This window comes from Hemicordylus capensis, chromosome 7 (assembly GCF_027244095.1).
Source record: "Hemicordylus capensis ecotype Gifberg chromosome 7, rHemCap1.1.pri, whole genome shotgun sequence".
NCBI lineage: Eukaryota > Metazoa > Chordata > Lepidosauria > Squamata > Cordylidae > Hemicordylus > Hemicordylus capensis.
This window is the reverse complement of record NC_069663.1, coordinates 20,057,860-20,076,578: the sequence shown is the minus strand read 5'-3', so window position 1 is coordinate 20,076,578 and position 18,719 is coordinate 20,057,860. Positions and strand designations below refer to the sequence as shown.

The 18,719-nt window shown below is 46.4% G+C and overlaps 1 protein-coding gene across 1 annotated transcript; it reads left to right on the top strand.

Moving 5' to 3' along the window:
* Positions 1-7,255: 7,255 nt before the first annotated feature.
* Positions 7,256-11,904, top strand: LOC128332826 (alpha-tectorin-like). The gene is made up of 4 exons (XM_053267586.1): positions 7,256-7,417; positions 8,938-9,219; positions 10,012-10,149; positions 11,722-11,904. The coding sequence occupies exons 1-4, from the start codon at positions 7,256-7,258 to the stop codon at positions 11,902-11,904; spliced, it is 765 nt and encodes a 254-aa protein (XP_053123561.1).
* Positions 11,905-18,719: the final 6,815 nt, after the last annotated feature.

The following is an 18,719-nucleotide window of genomic DNA, read 5'->3' as shown; positions in this document are numbered from 1 at the left end:
TGGGAGACTAGAAGTGTGAGCAATGTTAAGAGATTCCCCTCAGGGGATGGAGCTGCTCTGGGAAGAGCAGAAGGTTCCAAGTTCCCTCCCTGGATTCTCCAAGAGAGGGCTGAGAGAGATTCCTGCCTGTAACCTTGGAGAAGCTGCTGCCAGTCTGTGAAGACAATACTGAGCTAGATAGACCAATGGTCTGACTCAGTATATAGCAGCTTCCTATGTTCCTATGTCCTCAGACAACCCAGCTCTGCCACCATCAAAGTATTGCTAGAGGGACTGCCAGGATCCAGGTGGAAAGGACGCTTATCCCCTTAAGGGATTGCCAGGATCCAGGTGGAAAGGACTCTTATGCCTTTAAGATCTGAGTAGATCCACCCGGAAAGCTGCAAGATGGAGGTGTCTCCACTGCATATAAATTGGTTTAACTCATGCCAGCTTGAATGAGTTAATACCATGCCTATCTAGCCTGGGGCTCCCTATCTTGTGATCAAAGACCTGAGATCATTTGATTCCTAGACAGGCTGCCACATTTTTTATTTTTTATTTTTGCTCCTGATCCTGTGCACTTAACAGCAATCCAATAGACAGTAGGCAAGTGGGTGAAGCTCTCTGTCTATATGGTCAACCCGACGAATTCCAGCCATGAGCATCAAGTAAACTCTTACATATTGAAACTGCAGCTTCTTCTTCCTCTTCCTCTTCCTCTTCCTCCTCCAGGTGGAACCCACAACAAAGTTGTGACAGATTTCTCTCCAGAGTGCTATTTGTCCATCAGAATTCTCAAATGCTCCACAGAACAAATGGGCATTTGAATCAGGAAAGCAGCATAGATGAAAGGGGTAAAAAACAAAACAAAAAACCCTCTCTGGATGCCATGGTCCGCAGGTCCGATCCAAATCCACCTACCCCCAACGACTCTATTTGCCCTTTAAATAAAATATGAAAAAAATTATATATTGGATTTGGCTGCAGATCTTGGATCGAGATCTTCCACAGTCTCATACAACTGGGCCCTTTGTTCCTCCAAGGAATCAGTTCCTGATTGTTCACATTCCCCTGCTTGTGACAAGACTCCCACACATCCTTTGGGGAAGTTCAAGATCTTGTTGTGTCTCCTTAAAAAAAATATATCCCCATCAGCTTTAGCCTACTTTAAGCAGTAAGGATAAGGGGAAACACTCACCTCTTCCTTAGCACTACTGCTAGCCTCCATTAGTACCAGGGCAGCTCTTCCATGAAGCAAGGTGAGGCAGGTGACTCAGAAGGCAGATTATTGGGGTACTGGCAGCAAGGTGGTAAGAAGCCCCCTGGTTTTTAAAAAGTTAGGAGGAGGGTGCACACAAGAGGGGTGGAATTTTGCACCCTGCCTCAGCTGCACAGAGACATAGGAACATAGGATACTGCCATATACTGAGTCAGACCATTGGTCTATCTAGCTCAGTATTGTCTTCCCAGACTGGCAGCGGCTTCTCCAAGGTTGCAGGCAGGAATCTCTCTCAGCCCTATCTTGGAGATGCTGCCAGGGAGGGAACTTGGAACCTAGATGCTCTTCCCAGAACGGCTTCATCCCCTGAGGGGAATATCTTGCAGTGCTCACAAATCAAGTCTCCTATTCATATGCAACCAGGGCAGACCCTGCTTAGCTATGGGGACAAGTCATGCTTGCTACCACAAGACCAGCTCTCCTCTCTGCCTTCAGACCTTCAGCCTCCCCCCCATTAGTATTGCCCTCTTTCAGTATGATTGTGCCCTTTGCCACTATTTCTTTAAAACTGCCCAGTTTAAATATTGATGCCCAAAGACTGCCAGGGATTTGGCTGGGCTGCAGTGGGGGAGATGGAGAAAGGCAAAAGAACAATACAGCCATGCCCAAAGAGAGTCCAACACAGGCGGGGCTGAAAAATGGATCTATTCATTGCTCAGGAAGTGTGCAGGATTTATTCAGCACCTCCTGTGAGATCAGGTATAAAACTCCTCCACGCTGTGGAAGATCATGTAAATAAATAGGAGGGGACTGGAACACACTTGGGAGGATTTCTCTCTGAGTGCACTGATGGGCATATGGAAAAGACTTTAAGGACCTGGTAAGGGAAAAGAGCTGGTCTGGTGGTAGCAAGCAGGAATTGTCCCCTTTGTTAAGCAGGCTCCACCATGGTTTGCATTTGAATGGGAGACATGTAAGCATGGTAAGGTATTCCCCTCTGGGGATGGGGCTGCTTTGGGAGGAGCATCTGCCTGCTTGCATGCAGAAGGTCCCCAGTTCCCTCCCTGGCATCTCCAAGATAGGGCTGAGAGAGACCCCCTGCCTGCAACCTTGGAGGAGCCACTGCCAGTCTGTGTCTACAATACTGAGCTAGATGGACCAATGGTCTGACTCTGTATAAGGCAGCTTCTGATGCTCCTATGTTCCTACCTTTGGGATGAAATGAATTGTGGGGCAGGAGAACTTTCTCGTTTGCTGTCAGCAATCCCAAACTGACATTTCACATTATGTGCCTTCAGTGGGAAGCCCATCTGGTGCAGCGGTTAAGGTGCGGTTCTGAAACTGAGGAGGCCTAGGTGTGAAGCCCCACTCATCCCCAGAGATCACTGGGTGACCTCTGGGTCTGTCGCTTTTCTCAGCACAGGGAAGTTGTGGACATAAAATGAGAGGAGCTATATGTGCAATGCTGAGCTCATTGGTGGAAGGGTGGGTCTAGAAAAGACTGTCAAATAATAATCTCCATCTATGGCAGCTCTTGAATTTGAAGGTTCGGGGCAGGGAAGGAGGTGTAAGTGTATCAAGTTTTATTTCTTCTCTCTCCTTCCTCCCCCTCTCAGCAGCCCAAGTACTGCAGCTCCTCAGACGAGGCGCCAGATGTTGCCTTGCCCCACAACCCTGGGGGAGGCCACCCTCCTTTCAAAACTGACCCTTGCAAGCTTTGAAAGTGGAGCAGGGAGTGGGGAGGAGGAAAGGTGGCCAGCGGCTTCCTCTTCTCTCCTTGTATTTCTTGGAAGCTTCACAAAGAGTGTGAGGAGAGACATAATTTCCTTACAAAGCTTGCCTGGGTCAGATCGATTTTTTAAAACTGCTCCAAAAGCAGCAGCCAGGAACATTTTGCCACCCTGCTGGTGCTCCAGTAATCCACTGCCTGAGGTGACCACATCACCTTGCCTCATGAAAGGGTTGCCCTGCTTTTTTCTTCCTTGCTTTCTTGCTTGCTTGCTTGCTCCCTCCCTCCCTCCCTCCCTCTCTTTCTTGCTCTTTCTTTCTCTCTCCCCCCTTTCTTTCTTTCTTTCTTTCTTTCTTTCTTTCTTTCTTTCTTTCTTTCTTTCTTTCTTTCTTTCTTTCTTTCTTTCTTTCTCCCTCCTTCTCTCCCTCTCTCCATCCCTCTCCATCCCCCTCTCTCTCTTTTCTCTCTTTCTTTCTTTCTTTCTTTCTTTCTTTCTTTCTTTCTTTCTTTCTTTCTCCCTCCTTCTCTCCCTCTCTCCATCCCTCTCCATCCCCCTCTCTCTCTTTTCTCTCTCTCTCTCTTTCTTTCTTTCTTTCTTTCTCCCTCCTTCTCTCCCTCTCTCCATCCCTCTCCATCCCCCTCTCTCCCCCCTCTCTCTCTTTTCTCTCTCTCTCTCTCTTTCTTTCTTTCTTTCTTTCTTTCTTTCTTTCTTTCTTTCTTTCTTTCTTTCTTTCTCCCTCCTTCTCTCCCTCTCTCCATCCCTCTCCATCCCCCTCTCTCTCTTTTCTCTCTCTCTCTCTCTCTCTCTCTTTCTTTCTTTCTTTCTCCCTCCTTCTCTCCCTCTCTCCATCCCTCTCCATCCCCCTCTCTCCCCCCTCTCTCTCTTTTCTCTCTCTCTCTCTCTTTCTTTCTTTCTTTCTTTCTTTCTCCCTCCTTCTCTCCCTCTCTCCATCCCTCTCCATCCCCCTCCATCCCCCTCTCTCTCTTTTCTCTCTCTCTCTCTTTCTTTCTTTCTTTCTTTCTCCCTCCTTCTCTCCCTCTCTCCATCCCTCTCCATCCCCCTCTCTCCCCCCCTCTCTCTTCTCTCTCTCTCTCTCTCTCTCTCTCTCTCTCTCTCTCTCTCTCTCTCTCTTCTTTCTTTCTTATTGTAATGCAAATACTTGTACAAAATGCAAGTGGCAAGCATCATCTTAGAAAGGCATTGCTCTTTTCTCTCACACAGGAGGGAATGCCTCTCCTCATAAGATGCTTCTCCTATGACATCTGCACACCAAAGAATTATCCTTGCTTCAGAACAGTTGTTTTTTAATCCAGTCTTTAAAATTCATTTTAAGACCTTATACGTGTTCATTAAATACAGTATGCTTAACAGTGAGGAAGGAAATGTAAATAAAAGAATAATGATGACAATAATTACCATAAAGTTGTATAACAGAAAGAGAACAAGAATATAAATATCTACACTCTAATTAGAACTATTTTAATGCATGTGTAAAGTTGGTGCAGATTTCATTGCTAGCTTGATTAATCTACTAAGATTTCTTGAACTGAGGAGCAGCCTTCATAGATCGAATTAGGTAGCCACATCTCCAAACTAATATCCTCAGCATGAATTTTACAATATCAAATCAGAATAAAGTTGTTAATTCCTAGGTCCGTAACACAGCTTCTGATATAAGCGAAGGAGAAATTAGGCATAATGAGACCCTTGTACCTCCCTCTGCTCACAGAGTTTCTAGCAACAGGTGAGTACATCTGATAGCTCTTTCCTTTCATAGTTTTTTTAAAAAACCAAATCTATAAAATAGAATTAAAGAAAGTAGCTCTAAGGTCATGAAAAAAGGATGTCTTCACAGCTTGGTGACAGAGCCTCGAAAGAGGGATTTAAGTGGCGATCAGCTTGGATATCCAGGAATGGCCTCTATGTTCTGATAGTGTGAGTCAGATGCTTGAGGCTTTCGTGGCTTGTCAACTGGGGATATGATTCTTGCTTAATGTGATAGGTCCTGGGTTCAAATCCTAGACAAACCCTGGTTCTAAGCCTAGACAAGGAGATGGAGCGGCTTGAGGGAGGGGCAGTGATAACATCTCTATGCACCCAAAGCAGAGAGACAAATACTGACCCCTTGTACACACCCTCCTCCCTTTATTTATTTATTTGAAATATTTATGCCCCACCCTTCCAGTACACTACTGCTCAGGGTGGCTCACAACAATAAAATAGTTGCAGTGTAAAATAAAATGAATAAAATCAATCACATTCCGTAAAGAAGTTAAAAGAGCAGGCTAAAACCACAATCAGAATTAAGTTTCAAAGTAAAAGTTATTTTAAAAGCTAAAAATTGAGAATTATAAAAACTGAAAACTAAGGAACCTACCCGATGTAACCAAAGACGAAGTATTAAAAGGCCTCTTCTAAAAGATGTGTTTTAGTTGCTTTTTTTAAAAAACACTGAGGGAGGGAGCATGGTGAAGCTCTTCAGGGAAGGTGTTCCAAAGCGGGGGGGGGGGCTACAACTGAAAAGGCCCTGTCTCTAGTCCCCACCAACTGGATCTCTATTAGTGGCGGGGCCATGAGCAGGACCTAAGATGAGGAGGAGAGGGCCCTGGCAGGTTTTGAAGGGCCAATGAGGTCTGACACATCTTTCCCTTTCTTTAAAGCCGGGCAAAGGAAGCCATCTTGCTACCTTATTGACATCCCAATAATCTGCTGCCAGACCCCACCGCATTGAAGGTCTGACCTTGGGAGGGACCATGGTTCAGTGGGAGAGAATATGCTTTTCCTAAGGTCTCTCTGGTTCAGTCCTCCAAACAAAAGTCTCTCCAACACCAAAGCTGAGCTCGTGCTACTTTCCCCACTAATCCAGTTCTAACTTTAGCGTTGCAGATGCTGTCCTTGGAAGGAAGAGTTGATACAGGTAGGCTCAGTAATAATACAGGAAAACGCACTGGAAGACTCCTCAGCAATGGTGTATCTTTGTCTTGTGAGGATGCGAAGAATGGAAATGTGTATTGGTAGAGCTCAATTATATCTTTGTTTGCTCTTGGCAAAGACGGCCCTAGCTTCAAATTGGGGATACCTTGATAATATGTGTCTGAGCGCATGCACTGATCTGCCCCATTGGACCTAATTTGCCTTCAATGACTTCAGATTTGAATAGGCATTCCTGATCATGAATGAAATCACAAGGATTTCAAGAAAGTACAGCACACAGCTGCCATAGGTTGTTATTTTCCTCCCTGGGAGAACTGGCCCCATACTCCATGTATTTTGTTTGTATACAATGCAATACCCCATGTATTTCATCCGTGTACACACTGAGAGGCATACATACTTCCTAGGATAAGGAAATAAAGTTGTGACATTGTGCTTTACAAATCCTATTGATGTCACAGAGATTGTTGATAGTTCCTGGACTTAATAATTAAATTGTTCTTTAAAAAAACAAACCCCTAGCATCTTTTAAAATTGTTTTTTTCTGGATGTTTATTGTCTTATAATGAGGTTGTATCTTGCCAAAGTTAGTCATAACTAGTGTTCCCTGTAACAGGGATTCCCAGATGTTATTGACTACAACCCCCATCATCCCCAGCTGCAATGGTCTTTAGCTGGGGATTATGGGAGTTATAGTCAACAATATGAGGAAGAGAGCTGGTCCTGTGGTAGCAAGCGTGACTTTTCCCTTTAACTAAGCAGGGTCCTTAGCTAAGCAGGGTTGCATATGAAAGGGAGACTAGAAGTGTGTAAGATATTCCCCTTATGGGATGGAGCCACTCTGGAAAGAGCATCTAGGTTCCAAGGTCCCTCCCTGGCAGCATCTCCAAGATAGGGCTGAGAGAGATTCCTGCCTGCGACCTTGAAGAAGCTGCTGCCAGTCTGTATAGACAATACTGAGTGAGATGGACCTATGGACTCAGTATATGGCAGCTTCATTCAGAGAGAGAGAGAGAGAGAGAGAGAGAGAGAGAGAGAGAGATCTGGGAATCCCTGTCAGAGAGAGAACACTGATCAGGACTGAGCACCATTGAAATCAATGAGAGGAGTTCATCGTAACCAACTGAAGTTCCAATCATTTCAATGGGATTTGGTCACAACTAACTTTCCTAGGATACAAGCCTATTTATTTAATCAATTTGCATCCTATTTTTAGATTAAAAAGACTGATGTGGATGTCAAAATGCCACAAAATAACAAGGTTGCAAGATTACATCGTCCATTCATCATACACCTACCTCTACAAATACGAATAGTCCTAATATTTATATACTGCTTTTCAACCAAAGTTCCCAAAGCAGTTTACAAAGATATCAGTGCTTAAATACCCATGACTTCAGTCTCTTTTCTGAACTCTTCAGACACACTCCTATATCCATATGGTCCCAAGTTTCAGGACAGAAGCACCCCAAAGGCAGATGACGGGGCATCTCCTCAAATCTCGATCTCTGAGTCCTTCTACTTCTATGCCAAGAGATACCAGTCCCTTTACGTAAGTGTCATCCATTAAAGATTCATATCTAGGACCCAAATCCATGGGATTGCGTCTGCCACATAGCCCCATCCATTTTCAGCAGAAAACCCCCACTTAAGTTGAATAATGTAATTGCATTTAAGGTGGACTGAATGCCATTGTTGATGTAGGTGGACTTGCTGTTGGGAAGCAAGCAGAGCAGAGCTACTTAGTATGTGAAATCCCAGACAGACGAGCATTTGTACACAGATCAAGGACCTCCATATGGGGAACCAGATGTCTTGCACTGTTGCTTTAATGGTTTTCTTACTCCAGATTAATGGATCCCCTCAGTTCCATTCTGTAAAAAGAAAGCTGTCAAGTTGGTGTTGACTCCTGATCACCACAGAACCAATTTTTTTAAAAAATTAGATCTGTTTTTATATTTTAACATAATATTTTAATTGTGTAATTTTTATAGTCTTGTTTTAATTTTTTCTATGTGAACCACCTTGTGATTGTTTTAATGAAAGGTGGTATATAAATTTAACAATATATAAATTTAACAATTAAAAAAATGTGGTTTTCTTGGTAGAATACAGGAGGGTTTTACCATTGCCATCTCCCACTCAGTATGAGATGATGCCTTTCAGCATCTTCCTATATCACTGCTGCCTGATATAGGTGTTTCCACCAGCAGGGATTCAAACCAGCAACCTCTTGCTCCCTGGGCAAGTGACTTCTCCCCTGTGCCATTAGGTGTCTTCCACTCTGTAACTGTTGCAAATTAACAGCATCTTTTCAGTTCCTTTTGAATTTGTGCAGGACTTCTAGATTTCGGGATGCCAGGATGGATTTTGTGCATGCACTCTGAACTGCGAAAAATTGAATTAAATACCCTACCAAAGATAATTGCACCATTATACTATGGCAGCCCAAGCTTGCACAAGACCAGGTACCGAGGTGACCTTCTACCTCACTTTTAGCTCGGGTACAAAACCTGGGAGCCACCTAATGGCACAGTGGGGAAATGACTTGATTAGCAAACCAGAGGTTGCCGGTTCAAATCCCTGCTGGTATGTTTCCCAGACTATGAGAAACACCTCTATCGGGCAGCAGCAATATAGGAAGGTGCTGAAAGACACCATTTCATACTGAGCGGGAGATGGCAATGGGAAACCCCTTCTGTATTCTACCAAAAGCAAACCACAGGGCTCTGTGGGTGCCAGGAGTCAACACAGACTCAACAGCACACTTTAGCTTTACCTTACAGAACCTGGGCTACCTGGCGGAGGAATGCTGGGATTGATCTGGGCGGTTCTCACAACCAGCCCTACCTAGCTAGTGTTGCTCTACCCAAGTAGGACTGGTCGTGAGAATGACCTCACTGAGTGAGGAACAAAGGTTGCAGATTAAAAAAAAGTTACAGGCAGCAGGGCATCATGTCTAGGCCTGACTGAATCAAAATGAAATAAGGAAAGATGGAGTGGTTTATTTTCCCCACTAGCCATCACATGGCATTAACTAGGCCAAATGGATCTCCGCTTTCATCCCCATAGGTGAACAATAACGGGGTGTTGTCGTTTGGCAAGCCTGTCAGCCAGTTCACCCCGGATCCCTTTCCACTGACTGATGGCCGGTCCTTTGTGGCTCCGTTCTGGGCTGATGTTGATAACCGGATCACTGGCACGGTGTACTACAGGGAGAGTCAAGATGAGCAGCTCCTGCAGAGAGTCACAGCTGACATCGATGCGTATTTCCCAAGTGGAAAATTCACGGCTACCTGGGTCTTTGTGGCCACCTGGGACCAAGTGGCTTTCTATGGATCCCTATCCTCCAAGGTAGGCACCTGCAATCAGTCCTCTATGATGGACCACCATTTCCTATTTCTATTCCATAGGAAGATAGGAAGCTGCCATATACTGAGTCAGACCATTGGCCCATCTCACTCAGTATTGTCTGCACAGACTGGCAGCGGCTTCTCCAAGGTTGCAGGCAGCAGTCTCTCTCGGCACTATCTTAGAGATTCCAGGGAGGAACTTGGAAACTTCTGCATGCAATTCTCTCTGAGCCGCCCCATCCCCTGAGGAGAATATCTGGCACTGCTCACACATGTAGTATCCCATCCAAATGCAAACCAGGGTGGTCCCTGCTTCACAAAGGGGACAATTCATGCTTGCAACCACAAGATTCTCTCTTCTCTATTATTATTTTTATTTATAACTCACTTTTCAACATAAAGTTCACAAAGTGGAGTCTGGGGCGGGGGGCTGAAGAAAGTGGTTCCCTGTCTCCAGGACTCATACAGGCGCTTCACATGATTGCTGTGAAGCACCTCAGTGAGGTCTGTGGGGAGAGCCGGCTTAGCCCACTCTCCCCACAGATGATTGGCAGTAGAGCCCTGGGCAGCCAGATCGGCCGCCCACACAACTGCTAGCTCTATCACATCTGAAGCCCCCAAGGCAGTTAACGACAAGATAAAAACGGTATAAAACATCACGAAAACACGGCGACATGAAAAAGATGCTCTCCCCCTGCTAACTAGAGGGAATCGCCGCTTTGAAAGGTGCATAATCTGGAATGTGTTGCTCTGTGCACCCACAGATGATGCATGTGGCACCTATTCTGTCTAGGTTAACACATTCCAGGCTGTTTTAACCTCCAATGGGGAGCTGTCTTTCGTTCTGCTGAACTATCAGGACATCCAGTGGATATCAGGACAAGCAAGTGGTGGAGATGCTCACACCGGCTTGGGGGGCACACCTGCTCAGGTAGGTCTCACCTACAAACATATACTGAAATGGTCGTCTGGTGCTATTTATATGCTGTTTACCTTGCCCAGAACTAAGAGGATATGTTCCTAAAGGAGACACTTTAACCCAATGACTGTGACAGTGCAGACAGGTGGATTGGCCGGTCACAATGATGTCTTTTGGCCATGAAAAGGTAGAAGTGTGGTGATTAAACTCCCTAAATTGCAACATGTGCAAATACAAACTAAAACTCACAAAAACCTTGCCCTTTATATCTACACTCATATAACCCAAGTGTGGGAGAGGAGTCAGATGGGAGAGCACCACTGACCCAGACACCTGGTGATCTCTGCTATTGGGCATCCCCGCCCTGGATGAACCAGAACAACCCCAATCTGTAAGCCCACCACCATGATTTAAGGATGTGGCCTTTCCAACATCCTCTGATTCAGAGGAATCCTCCAAGGACCTCTCAATCATGATGGAAGCCTCTAAGTGCCTGCAAAATTGGGCTAGGTCCCTTTAAAAGGCAAACGCTTATACCTGGAAGGGGTGGGGCCAAGTCACCCTGCCTGAGCCAGCTGCACAATCCAGCAGTACAATGAGAAACACCACAACCTCCCCTTTTGTTGCAATACCCAGCTTTGAAATCAACTGATCATCTCTGTCCATGGTCCTGATCTGTTGCCCTGGGAGCTGTCCAAGTGCCAATTCCAAGGATAATGGAATCAAGCATGTTAGTTACCATTTTTTAAATGACTATAAAAGGAAATGTTGTGCCATCGAGTCGGTGTCGACTCCTGGCCACCACAGAGCCATGTGGTTTTCTTGGTAGAATACAGGAGTGGTTTACCATTACCTTCTCCCGTGCAGTATGAGATGATGCCTTTCGGCACTTTCCTATATTGCTGCTGCCCGATATAGGATGCCATAAGCAAACTTTTCAAACTGATATTATATATACCTACTGGCAAGAGAACATCTACCATAAAGCTATATTTTTGTACAAAATCCTTAAGCAGTATAGATAAATGGTGTCTGAAATGTGCAAAACACATTGGTAATGGAATCAGAATTTTTGCTTCTGATTCTGTTGCTGACCTATTTTGCACATTTCAGACACTATTTATAATATTTAAGGGCTTTGTTAAAAATATGGTAGGAAATGTTCTTGCTGGTAGGTACATATAATATCAACTTGAAAAACTGCTTATGGCTATAATCATTGCAAAACTGGTATCCCGCCTGATTCCGTTACCATTGTAATTGCCCCAAGGTCTGGGGCATCCTAGTCCTTTCAGCATCACCTGGAGCAGGACAACTTTCGGCTGCCACCCCCCATCAACCCGCTATGGTTCTTGTAAACAAAATGTCATCCATTCCTAGTCTATTAGTGAAAAGAGAGTGTTCCTAACTTGATTTGAAGCCATTTGCTAGCTTTGAGAACAATTGAATTCACTGGCTTTGCCAATTCCGCAGTTCCTAATACGTTATGCAACAGGAGGAAGTGAAGGGTTCGATAGCAAGGGGGACTTATAAACAGCAGCTCATCTTTTCTTCTTGTTCCTTTCCCTCATCTTTTCCCCTCAGGCTGGATTTAACAACGGAGATGCCGAAAACTACTTCAATATCCCTGGATCTTGGAGTCCAAGCATCATTAACATAAGCTCCACAAGTAACATTATGCGTCCTGGGCGCTGGGCATTTGAGGTGGATATTTTTTATGTGCCCAATGGCTGTGTGTTCAAAGGTACCTGGAATACCCCTCAGTAAGACCATGATCTGTGAGGGAGCCCAGAGAAAGAGCTATCTATCACTCTAGCTATGACTCAGCATCCTTTCTTTCACAGTGGCCTCTGGGACATCCATGATCAGGATGTGAAAGCAACTGCCCTCTCTTGTTATTTGTCCCTAGTACCTTGGTATCCAAAGGTATACTGCCTCTGAATATGGAGGTTCCATTTATGTCTCATAGCTGAAGGCCATTGCTAGACCTGTCCTCCATGGATGCTTTTCATTTGCCCCAGAAACAGGAAGCAGCACGTTTGTCTTCTTGCTGCTGCATTGTGGTCCCTCTTTCCTGCTGTCGCTAAAAAATATCGGCCATTTTCACGCAGGAGATGTGTTTAAAGTGGCCCTTGCTTCCATTGGCATGTGGCCAGAATGCTCCATTCAATTCCTTTATTACGACCGCAGACCAGCACAGGCCAGAATGCTCATTTGTATGCCAAATGCCCATCGTTTCCTCTTCCCCAAGAACAACAATCAGAAAGAGCACTAGGGTACTCCAAAGGGAATGGAAGGCATGCACAAAACTGTCCATTATCTTTTAATGCCTGAGCCTCGGGCGGCGGGAGGGACTTGGTGAAATGGCACAAGACCTGATGATCCTGCCTGCAGACTTAGCGCTCGTGTTCCTGCTCCCTAGCAAACTACCTGCCTGCTGGCGCCACCTTCTGGAGGGAATCAGACTGCAGTCAAAAGTGCCAATGTATCCCAGACGATCACACGGTGAGATGCCAGAGCGGGAGCTGCTCAGAGGATGAGAACTGCCAGCCAGCCTTCTGGGACCATGTGTGCCAGCCCATTCATCGGGTATCCTGCCAGGTGCTGGGTGGACAGCACCTCACCACCTTTGATGGACAGCTCTACCGCTTCCAAGGCAACTGTACCTATGTGCTGTCTCAGCTGTGTGCCCCTTCGCACAAGCACAGCCAGGAGTATTATCGGGTGGAGGCAGAGATGCCCGGAGCAGCCCCAGGTGAACCATCCATAGTGCGTGTACACATGGCTGTCTATGGCCAGGATATTACCATCCTTACAGATGCCCCTGGGTATGTCATGGTAAGTCATCCGGGTTCAGGGCCTCAGGATTCAGCCCTTGAGTGAAAGCTGCTGTCTCCACATCCCCCACTCTTGCAATATTCTCTATTATTCCTTTCTCTCTCTCATTTATGTCCTTCATATGCATATTTGAATATTCAGGGGATCTGAAGGACGTAGGAACATAGGAAGCTGCCTTGTACTGAGTCAGACCCTCGGTCCATCTAATGCAGTATTGTCTACACGAGGGATTCTCAACCTTGGGTCCCCAGATGTTATTGGACTTCAACTCCCATAATCCCCAGCCCCAGTGGCCTTTGGTTGGGGATTCTGGGAGTTGTAGTCCAACAACATCTGGGGGCCCAACACTGAGAACCCCTGGTCTACACTGACTGGCAGTGGCTCTCCAGGGTCAGAATCAGGCAGGGATCTTTCCCAGCCCTACCTGAAGATGCCAGGGAATGAACTAGGGCCCTTCTGCATGCAAAGCAGATCCTCTCCCACTGAGCGGTGACCCATCCCCACCTCAAATTTAGTCGAGGTAAGAGTCAAGCCATCACTTTAATTCTGCTTATTCCAACGAACCACTTGTTAGATCGATGGGAGGAAGACCCTTCTTCCGGCGGTGCTTTCCGACGGCAAAGTCCGTGTGCGTCAGAGTGGATTCTCAGTGAAGATCACCGTCGATTGGGGGGTGGAAGTTTCCTATGATGGAAATCAACACGTGGAGGTCGTTGTTCCTGCCAGTTACCATCATGCCACCTGCGGCCTCTGCGGAACCCTGAACAGGGACCCTTCGGATGACTTCGCAACCCCACGTGGTAATATGGAGAGATCCGCAGCTCTGTTGGCTGCAAGTTGGCAGGTGAAGGATGCCGGCTATCAGTGTGGGGGCACCCGAGAGCTCTCGACTTGTCCTTTCGCAGAGCTGGCCAATCATTCCAGCCCAGAGCACTGCGGCATCCTGAAGATGTCTCCGGGGCCTTTTGCAGCCTGTGTAAAAGCTCTGCCTCTCGCCAGTTTCATGGAAAGTTGCACTTACCGTCTTTGCATGTCTGGAGGCAACCGGACGGTGCTGTGCAGAATTCTCCGGGCTTATGCTGAACGGTGTCAAGCCGCCAACATCACAGTTGGGCAGTGGAGATCAGACACCTTTTGCGGTGGGTAAAAGGGAAAAAAATCAACCAATCACCTGTGAATCCCTGATTTCTAGACTCTAACCAATCAAAGTTTCCAGAAGGGTTACATCAGGGCTGCTCAGCTTGGGCCCTCCTGCAGACGTTGACCTACAACTCCCATAATCCCTGGCTATTGGCCACTGTGCCAGCCGGTTCTGTGCACACCCCTCCCATTCAGTTGTGTAATTCTTCCCTTACATTCTGAAGCAGTAGATTCCTGGAGGGCTTTATTATACAGACCAGAGGAGGTCAGGGGAATTGATAGCAGAGAAAGAGCTAGGCATAGCTCTTACATAATTATTTCTTCACCTTGCCCATCCTTTCTTGATCAGGAGTCACGTGTCCGGAGAACAGCCATTTTGAACCTTGTGCCTCAGCCTGTCCGGCAAGCTGCCTGGATTCCACAGCCCCCTTTTACTGCACTGAGCCTTGTAGGGCTGGTTGTGCTTGTAACAGAGGCTACATTTTGAGTGGAGGAGCCTGCGTGCCCCTGGACCGGTGCGGCTGCACGCTGAATGGCGGGTATTACCGAGTGGGCGAGGAGGTCATCCTGACCAGCAACTGTAGCGAGAAATGCTCCTGCAGGCATCCTTCTCACCCTATGGTGTGCCAGGACCACGTCTGTGGGGCTCTGGAGACGTGCAGAGTTGTGGATGGGGTCCTAGGCTGTTACCCTGAGACGTACGGTGACTCCTGGGTATTTGGGGATCCCCATTACGTCACATTTGACGGGGTCACCTTTGACTACGACGGAAGCTGCAGATACACTCTGAGCAAATCCTGTGGCCCATCTGGCCAGCTCCCTGACTTCACCATCAAAGTAGAGAATGAACATCGGGGATCCGTGGCAGCATCATGGACACGTCGGGTGGAGTTAGAGGTCTATGGGGAGCACGTTGCTATCATGGCACGGCAATATGGCAGAGTCCAGGTAAGCAGGGCTGCCGGAAGGGGGGAATTCGGCGGGTGGTTTCCCAGGTCCCCACACCCTATGGGGCCCAACCTTGCAGCTCAGCAACTAAGACACCTTTAGCTCTGGCAGGACTGGATCAATATTGATTCGTCAAGCCCTCTGTTTTATGTAATGGATGAATTCGGACATTACGGCTCTGTTTTCTGTTTTAACAGTTTATTACTTGTTTGACCACATTTGCTTTTATGTAAAGTTTTTGTATTTGTATAATTCAGAAGTGCTTTGGCAGACCTGCTGTTCAGCCTCCATGGAAGTAGCTTCCTCATTTGAGGTTCATCTGATGTCATAAAATATTATTATCTTGCATAATGTGTAGCAAACATGCCATTGTTTTCTGGTCAAATGACCATAGCAATATGGGCAAGGATGTGGTGGTGCTTATTATTGAATAGGTCCCTCCTAGAGGTCTGCGGTTCAACCACTAATGTGCCACTGAGCTCTATTAGACATAAGTGTGGGTTATGCATTGAGAAAGCCACACAAATAGATAAATATTCATTGGAGTCGTAAAGTGGTTTCTTCAACAAAGGGCCTTTGACTGATGGTCCAACAGAATTTTGGCTTCAGCAGCCTGCCAACTGGGCCAAGAGTCACCAGAGAAAGTGGTGATTCCCTTATATTTAGCAGGGGGAGAGCAACGGGCCCTATCCAACCCCAGCACAGCATCCCTTCAGTGGCATTTGCTGATGTTTCCTTTGTGCTTTTCTTTAGACTGTGAGTGGGGATTCCTCCAAGGGATAGCAAATGGTAGAGGGTGTCTCCCACCCCTCAAAAATAATGCCCACTCCCCTTTTCGTTTCCCCCAGCCACCAGACTGGGACTTGACAGCAAAGTATCAGACATACAGTCATTGATTATTCTGGTCCTATAACTTAAATTAATTGTTTTAAAAGGTCTCCCCTGTTTTGTTTTTTTAAAAAGCCACATTTACTCACTACTCTACCCCAGGACAAGCTGCAGAAGTCAATGCAGCCAGGTAGGTCGGAGACTCATTAATAATCTTAAACTGCATTAATTACATTACCTCTATCGGTATTTAACGAGGTCATTAGCACAATCAGAAACTGTGTTCTACCCGCATTTGGGAGCTGTGTGCTCCCAAATCTCAGTTGTGTGGAAGCAAGGTCAGAGGAGAACCTGGGTAAAAGTGATTGCACTGACTTCTGCAGCTTGGTCTCTCAGCCTTATCTGAAGATGCAAGGAAGGGAATTTGGAGCCTTTTGGATGCAGGCATGCAGGTGCTCTTCCTAGAGTGACCCCACCCCTTAAGGGGAATATCTTACAGTGCTCACACATGTAGTCTCCCCTTCTAATGCAAACCAGGGTGGACCCTGCTTAGCAAAGGAGACAACTCATGCTTGCGACCGCAAGACCAACTCTCCTCCCATTATATATATATATATATATATATAACGTATGTTTATACTGCCCCAAACTTATGTCTCTGGGAGGTTTACAAATAGTCAGTTTAATAATAGTTGTTTGTTTGTTTGTTTGTTGAATTTCTATACCGCCTAGTAATCTCTAGGTGGTGTACAGAATTAAAACAACAAACATAACACATTTAAAATTCATAAAAAGATGAAATCATAATAGATACAAACACATTAATAACACATTAAATTTTTAAAAAATTGAGTCTCAGTTGAAGGCCCCGGGGAAACACGCACTAATAAAGATATCATGAAAAAATAAAGGTACCATCATGCCTCTCTTTCCCTGATAGGTGAATGGTGTCATGGCCAACCTGCCTGTTGTCCTTGCAGCCGGAAAGCTCTATGCCTACTTTGGTGGCTTCTCTGCCATTATCCAGACTGATTTTGGCCTCTCCATCTCCTTCGACTGGTCCTACACCTTGTCAGTTTCCATTCCCAAGAGCTATGCTGGCTCCCTCTGTGGCCTTAGCGGAGACTTCAACGGGAACCGGAGCGATGATTTCAGGACCCCCAATGGCTCCCTGGTCGACGATGCTGTCACTTTTGCCAACAGCTGGAAGGATGCCGACTCCCCTTTCCACTGCACAACCGTCGGGCCACCGGTCACGTGCAGCGAGGCCGAACTCGCCCAGTACAGATCTCTGGGCTCTTGCGGACTCATCCATGACCCAAGTGGGCCTTTTCAACTCTGCAGTGACCCTGCTGTTGCTCAGGTCCATGTGGAGAACTGCGTGAGAGAGATGTGTGTCATGAAGGGAGGCCAGAAAACTTTGTGTGAGGTCCTGCGCAGTTATGCCCAGCAGTGCCAGAGGCGTGGAGTCAACATTCAGCCATGGAGGGAGGTCGCTGGCTGTGGTAAGCAGCTCCCAGCTAACACCATTAAATAGGATGACAAATAGTTCTGGCCACTGAAAGCGCGCCGAGATGTTTTCAGAGCACTTCATCTATGTTTCCTCATAATCCTCATGACAGCCTTGCCAGACAGGCTGGGATTATTATCCCGATATCGCAGATGGGCGGCTGGGAGATGGCAGCCTGCCAGCAATCCAGTAAGCGGAGATAAGAAGCAAGATTTGAACTCAGGACTTCTTATAACTTAGCCTCTTCACCACTGGGCCACATGTTAGCCCAGGCCATGCAGAGGCTCATTGCGCAGGTGCGGCGGCCTCCAAAATGGCCATCGCACCAGAGGGGGGAGGCCCGGATGGGCCGAAGAGCCAGCCGAATGGCCAATTCGGGTGGCAAGGAGGGGGAGGGGAACACCCACGGACCCCCCTGCCACCTAGGGAAAGTCCCCCGGAGGGGGTAAGTGAAGAAAAAAATATTTTTAAAGAATCGCAAAACCCCGGTGGGGTTCAGTCCAATGTCAGACCAAACAGGGGGTGGTTCGGTTCAATCCCGAACGGTCGAACCGAACCGGTTCGACGTCAAACACATTCGACATCGAACCTGTTTACACACCACTACTGTCTGTCTATCTATCTATCTATCTATCTATCTATCTATCTATCTATCTATCTATCTATCTATTCACAAGGATCCTGGTTAAAAAGGTTAATCAGGATTAGTGAGCCCAGCAGAGCTGAGTGTGAGAACCCAGAATTTCAGGGCAATCATCATCAAACCACTCTAAACAATCATCATCAAACCACTCTAGTTAGTTAGTGAGCTCTGTGGAGGTGACTGGAACCTAGTTATCTATCCTTAACTAGGACAGATAACTAGGTTTCAATCACCTCCACAGGGCTCACTAATCCTAATTAATTTACTCAGCAGGATCCTTGTGATTGTGTGAACCCTGTTTGTCTGTCTGTCAGTCTGTCTGCATGTGTTTCACTGACACACTTACTTTAGTCAAAGCATTAGCCATAGTCCTAAGGCTATGCAAGCTTAAGAATGTACAGAACTGATTCGTATACATTTGAATGATTTCGGTGTATTCTACTTGGATTTTGAATGAGAAGACAACAGGTGTGATCATCATCCTTGAATATTCAGGCTTCTGTATCTTCAGTCATGGGAGAGGGAGCTTCCTTTTCTAGGAAATCTCCCTGAGACCTTATGTAATGTCAGAGCTGGCGTGCTGACCAATAACCAGCGAAACCTGGGTTCAAATCCTCACTCAGCTATGAAGCTCACTGGGAGACTTCCACACTCCCCAATTCACAAACAAAAAGC

Bases quoted from the DNA above. Each gene is read 5' to 3' on its own strand.
- LOC128332826 (XM_053267586.1), top strand. From the start codon at position 7,256: ATGACTTCAGTCTCTTTTCTGAACTCTTCAGACACACTCCTATATCCA. The intron at 7,418-8,937 runs GTAAGTGTCATC...TCATCCCCATAG, and splicing joins AGAGATACCAGTCCCTTTAC to GTGAACAATAACGGGGTGTT. The intron at 10,150-11,721 runs GTAGGTCTCACC...TTTTCCCCTCAG, and splicing joins TGGGGGGCACACCTGCTCAG to GCTGGATTTAACAACGGAGA.